Below are 5,214 nucleotides of genomic sequence, written 5' to 3' on the forward strand. Positions count from 1 at the left end.
ATTAAAAAATTTAAAATTAAGTGAATTCAACTCCATTTTTCTAAAGTTTTTTTATATATGCCTTTCTAAAATACCATTACATAGATAAGTTTATCAAGCCGAATCGCTTCGAAATGTTGCTCAAAAACATAAAAAATAAAAAAAAATATGCAACCATTCATGGCATTAACACAAACGTTTTGATTGATAGGCATAATACGTGTATTGCAAAGCTCAAGCAAAGGTCAATTCAAACCACTCTGCTTGTTTCTAAATTTATGCCGCCTCTATTAAAGCGTTGACTGACTTTAAGCCATTCACATTGAGCCGATTTACCGTAATGTTAGGTGAAGGTCAATTTTCTGACACAAACCCTCAGCTTTAGCTGCACGTCGTGTAATCAACAAGGTCACTGATAAGCGACCACTGCGGTTGCTAAAAAAAGCTGATAAGCATCGGTTAATACTTGAGCAAACAAATATGAATTAATTTATTTATGATACCTGTAATCTAGTTTTTTTGAAACTCACAATGACATTCTCAAACTCACAATGAAATTGTGTGCTTTAATTTTTTGACAAGCGTTTGGTGTAATGTGGTAGACTGTCCAGCTGGCTGAGTGATTATCTAACAGGTTAGGGTAATAAATTATGTAGAAAGTATTTATTCATTATAACTTCTTGCCAAGGTACTTTCATAGAAACAACAATGTCATAGAAACAACCCTATTTTGAAATAAAATTTTAATATGGTCGATTTTTAACAAGCAAACTCATTCGCCATAGAGAGGAATAGCAAATAATGATGTCAGATCCGGACTAAAAGGAAGGTGAATGGATGAAATTCTCTCAATCAAGCTCTCGAAATTGTGGACGAGTTACTATCGATATATCTCTATTGTTGGAAGAAAGAATATATAATAATCACTTGATGTCACATCCAGACTATAAGCAAGTTGGATGGATAAAATTCTGTCAACCAAGTACCCGACGAGTTACTATCGACGACCTCGATGATTTTCACACAATTTCTCTGCTATTGGCTAAAGCTAACCCCTTTTTTGCGATCCCTTCCTTAAGATCCGAAGTAGGAATTAGTAGAAAAAGTGTTGACAGCTCATAGTAAATGCCAAACGCATCAAATAAATAGCAGGACCTTCCTGACCATCAATCTTGGCTTCGTCACCGTCTGCAGCAGCTCCCCGCAATTTGACCACAACCGTTTTCGCGTGATAGTGCCATTACCAGCAATCAGCCGCTTTAGAAATGGAAGTCGGTCGAGCATCGAGTTTCGTTTTTGCATACAGCCTTATTTAAAGTTTTATAAATCGTACCTAGGAGATCGAAAAAGTAACTAAATGATGGTCGGACTCGACGATTTCCATTATTGTATAGATACTTTCGTCCAGAATGGGACGCTTTTCTGGTTTCTTGGTTATTATTAGGTGCGTAACTAAGTTTCTATTGCCCACCGAGATCCTGTGGGGATATGTAAAGTCTAAAGTATATGCGGACAATTCCGCTTCGATCCAGCTCTTGGAGCAAAACATGACGCGTCTCATTCACCAGTTACCAGTCGAAGTGCTCGAACAAGTCAAAGAAAATTGGACTCAACGGATGCACCGACTGAGACGTAACCGCTTGGTCACTGACTAAACAATTGAAAGATATAATCTTTAAAACATAAAATTCCAAAGAATCTTCTCTCGAATTATAATAAATATTACCCATTAAATTCGAAGTCGTTTGTGTTTTCTTTAAAAAAGTAGAGAACATCGAAATTTGTCGTCCTTTTTATATAGTATAATTGCTTTAGTAAATATTCATCTCAAATATTGCCTTCTCTCTTTAATTGCAGATCACAAACAGCCAAAAATGTCGGACACATTGAGTCGAGTTAAGCTACAATTGCGCCCAGTCAACGGCAGCGTTCTCAACGGTAATGGCGACGATAAGTCACCACCTTCACCGGCCACAAAACTGCTGATCAATCACGGTAAACCGAACTATACCATACAGCGTTCACCGAAGGCACAACAAAATGGCGGCGCCAATCCGTCAAATAATGAATTACAAAATAACAACCGCAACAATTACTATCCATACAAAAGCGCCGGTGTTAAGGGAACTACGGGCGTCTTCACTAACGGCACCGCCATAAAAACGAATGGCGCTACAATTAACAATAATAATAACAACAACAGCAGTAATAGCAGTCAGAATGGCGATGACTTGATCATACAGAGCACCAAATTCAATGGTGTCTTCAAGCCCGCCAACGTACAGAAGTTGGAGAGTAATGATGAAGCTGATAGCCCAGTTGTACTGAGGCGTGTACCAAAGCCGGAAGCAACGCCAGCAGCGGCTGAGAATGGCAATGACGAAAATGTGCCCGAGTTTATATTGCGACAGCGTCGTATACAAGAGCGTTTAGCTAAGGAGAACATCTTGGACTTTGAAAATCGGCGCAGTGGCTACTTTACACACGTTGTCATATCACCATCTTCACCAAATCGCCAGTCTTTGGTGGAGACCATGTCCAGTCCGCCGATTGTGCCATCCTTGGAGATACCGCCGCCCGCAAAGGAGGCGAGAGAGGCATCCATAGTTGAGGAGAATAATGCTGAAGTAAGCGCCGCCATCAACGATGAGACATCACCCCATGAAGAAAGCGTGGCAGTGGCTGCCAATGCACAGGTTGAAGAAGAAGAAGTGGCCAAGGCAATTGAAGAGGTTAACAAAGCGGTGGCTGGCGAAGCGGATGATGAAAAACCAGAAGAAGTGGCAGTTGAAGAAATAGTTGCAGTCGCAGCCGAAATTAAAGTGGATGCTCAAGAGCAAGCCGTTGCAGAGCAAAAAGTTGAAGAACAGCAGAGTGTGACAAAGGAGGAGACCCAAATTGAAGTGGTACAGGCTGAGGAACCAAAAGTCGAAGAAATACAAACGCCCGTTGTAACTATTGCAGTAACGAGCGCACCTTTAGTTGTTGAAGAAGAGCCAAAAGAGTTGCCTGCTGAGGCAAAAGTAGCACACACAGCTGATTTGGCAGCTGAGCCACAGAAAGTAGCCGAGGTAGCAGCACATGCCGAAGTTGTTGTAGTAACAACAAACTCAGTCGAGGTACCCAAAGAAAATGGAGATGCTACTGCGGCCGAAACACCAAAAACGAATGGCCACGCTGTGGAAGAAGTCACCATTTTACATACAAATGGCGTCGCTAACGGCTTAACTAATGGACATGCCACACCCAGTCTGCCCACACCCGATCCCAGTGGTGCTTTGGGTGTTAATTACGAACCAAAGACAGTGGTTTCCTTTTCAAAGGATTTAGATGCACCAAACAAGTATCCCGATACAGTTAAGGTCACGAAAACTGTCGAAGAAGATGGCGACAAGAAAACAGTTACAGACCCAGCGACCGAAGAGCTAAAGGAGTTGGCGAAATTGAAATTCGACATTAAAGCCGACGAGAATGATGTACAAGTGACGCCCGTATTGCGAACCGACTAGAGCGAGCGCGCACAGACGACACTAAAAGTAGGGGATTTGTGCTGAAAGAGCGCAGTAATAAGCCAATCGGGGGTTATATCATATACCTTTGTACATACTATTTATGTTTGTCCGCACAAACACAGCATTAACGAGGGGAAACGTCACTTCAAAATAGGGGAAAAATAAGTTGCTTTAAAAGTGCCGCAGTAGCCGAGAGTCTGTTGGGATCATGTTTAAAGAAAGTTGTTGGTATTAGCAAAAATAATGATTGCCAAGCGTGGGATAAGTGCATTATAGCCATAAGTGATGACAGTTTTAGCGCACACTGTTCGTTATTAAATAAAATTATTATTATTATTATTGTATTGTAATTTTTATTAAATTGTAACATTATATAATTTTGTTTTATATTATTTAAGTCGAAAAAGTTGCCAAATTCATTTTATTACTGTACAATAAATTAAAAATAAATATATACACAATCGTTTAAGCATCAATAGCGTTGGAACGACTGAAAATGGACTATAATTTTATTCTCAAATGGCAACTGTGGCATTTCAGCAGTAATGCTTGAAGAGTTTGGATGTTTTAATGGCAGTTGGGAATGCGAAATAGGTATGGAAAGTAATATGGAACAACTTAGAATGGAACAAAATTTTTCTTCAATAATAGTTTGTAGTGGAATTAAAGAATTGTTAAAAGAATGATGGGAATGCAAAATAGGTATGGAAAGTAATATGGAACATTTGGGAATGGAACATGTTTCTTGTTCAATAATAGTTGCGTAGTCGAATTGAAGAAGTGATAAGGGAATTATGGGAATGCAAAATTGGCATGGAAAGTAATATGGAACGACTGGGAATGGAACATAGTTTTTGTTCAATAATGGTTGTGTAGTGGAATTGAAGAATCGATAAGGGAGCGATGAGAATGCGATATTAGGTTTGAAACTAATATGGAACATTTGGAATCGGAGCATATGTCTTGTTCACTAATAGTTGTGTAGTTTTTATGATTAAGCAGACCAAAAAGAACAGCAGCGTTCGTCTGACATATCTCATTATAACTCGTAGATCTAAAATATGGCTAGAAACGGTAAATTTGTAAAACTTTTGAAGTTCTTTTCAGCACATTAAAATGTATTAATCACAAATTTATACTAAAGAATTATTGGAATAAATGTTTTAAAACAGTTGAAAATGCAATAGATACGCTTGGAATTGAAACGTAGAATTTAGGAAGAGACGATTGTTGCAGAAGGGTACGGTACAGGGCTTGAATTTATTTAATATTCACAACACAACAAATTAATATTATTTTCTTTGAAGCCGAGTGCTTTTTCATCAGGAACAAATGATTATAGAACGATAAAAAATATAAATTTTATGGTAAATTTGTAAATTTTACGGAGATATTTTAATCATATTAAAATGGACTGAAACAAATGAATATTAAAGAAGCCAATTTATGTTTAAAACAGCTGACAGTGAAATAGATACACTTGGAATTGAAACATAGAATGCAGGAAGTGAAGTAAATACTTTAGAAAAGGGTACAGACCGGGATTTGAATGTGTGAGCTTAGAGTCACAACAAAAGGTAAAACAAAATTAAAAAAAAAAATAATGCAAATTTAAGAAGAAACAAATGAGAATGGAATGATAAAAATTTAAAGTTGTTGCGAAACCTAATTTTTTAAATAATTAAAAATATTAGTTAATATTGTAGGAAGTTCAAGATAAAAA

The 5,214-nt window shown here is 37.9% G+C and overlaps 1 protein-coding gene across 6 annotated transcripts in view; it reads left to right on the forward strand.

Moving 5' to 3' along the window:
- LOC108977069 (putative uncharacterized protein DDB_G0292292) overlaps nt 1-3,874 on the forward strand; it is a 48,883-nt gene extending 45,009 nt beyond the window's left edge. For all 6 annotated transcript variants that reach the window (XM_018946578.1, XM_018946577.1, XM_018946576.1 and 3 more), the window contains one exon: nt 1,837-3,874. In XM_018946578.1, the coding sequence (XP_018802123.1) occupies nt 1,854-3,488 (1,635 nt within the window). In that variant the 5' untranslated portion in view covers nt 1,837-1,853 and the 3' untranslated portion in view covers nt 3,489-3,874. The remainder of the gene's footprint in view (nt 1-1,836) is intronic.
- The last annotated feature ends 1,340 nt before the right edge of the window (nt 3,875-5,214 follow it).

This window comes from Bactrocera latifrons, unplaced genomic scaffold (assembly GCF_001853355.1).
Source record: "Bactrocera latifrons isolate USDA-ARS-PBARC rearing strain unplaced genomic scaffold, ASM185335v1 scaffold_83, whole genome shotgun sequence".
NCBI classification, from domain to species: domain Eukaryota; kingdom Metazoa; phylum Arthropoda; class Insecta; order Diptera; family Tephritidae; genus Bactrocera; species Bactrocera latifrons.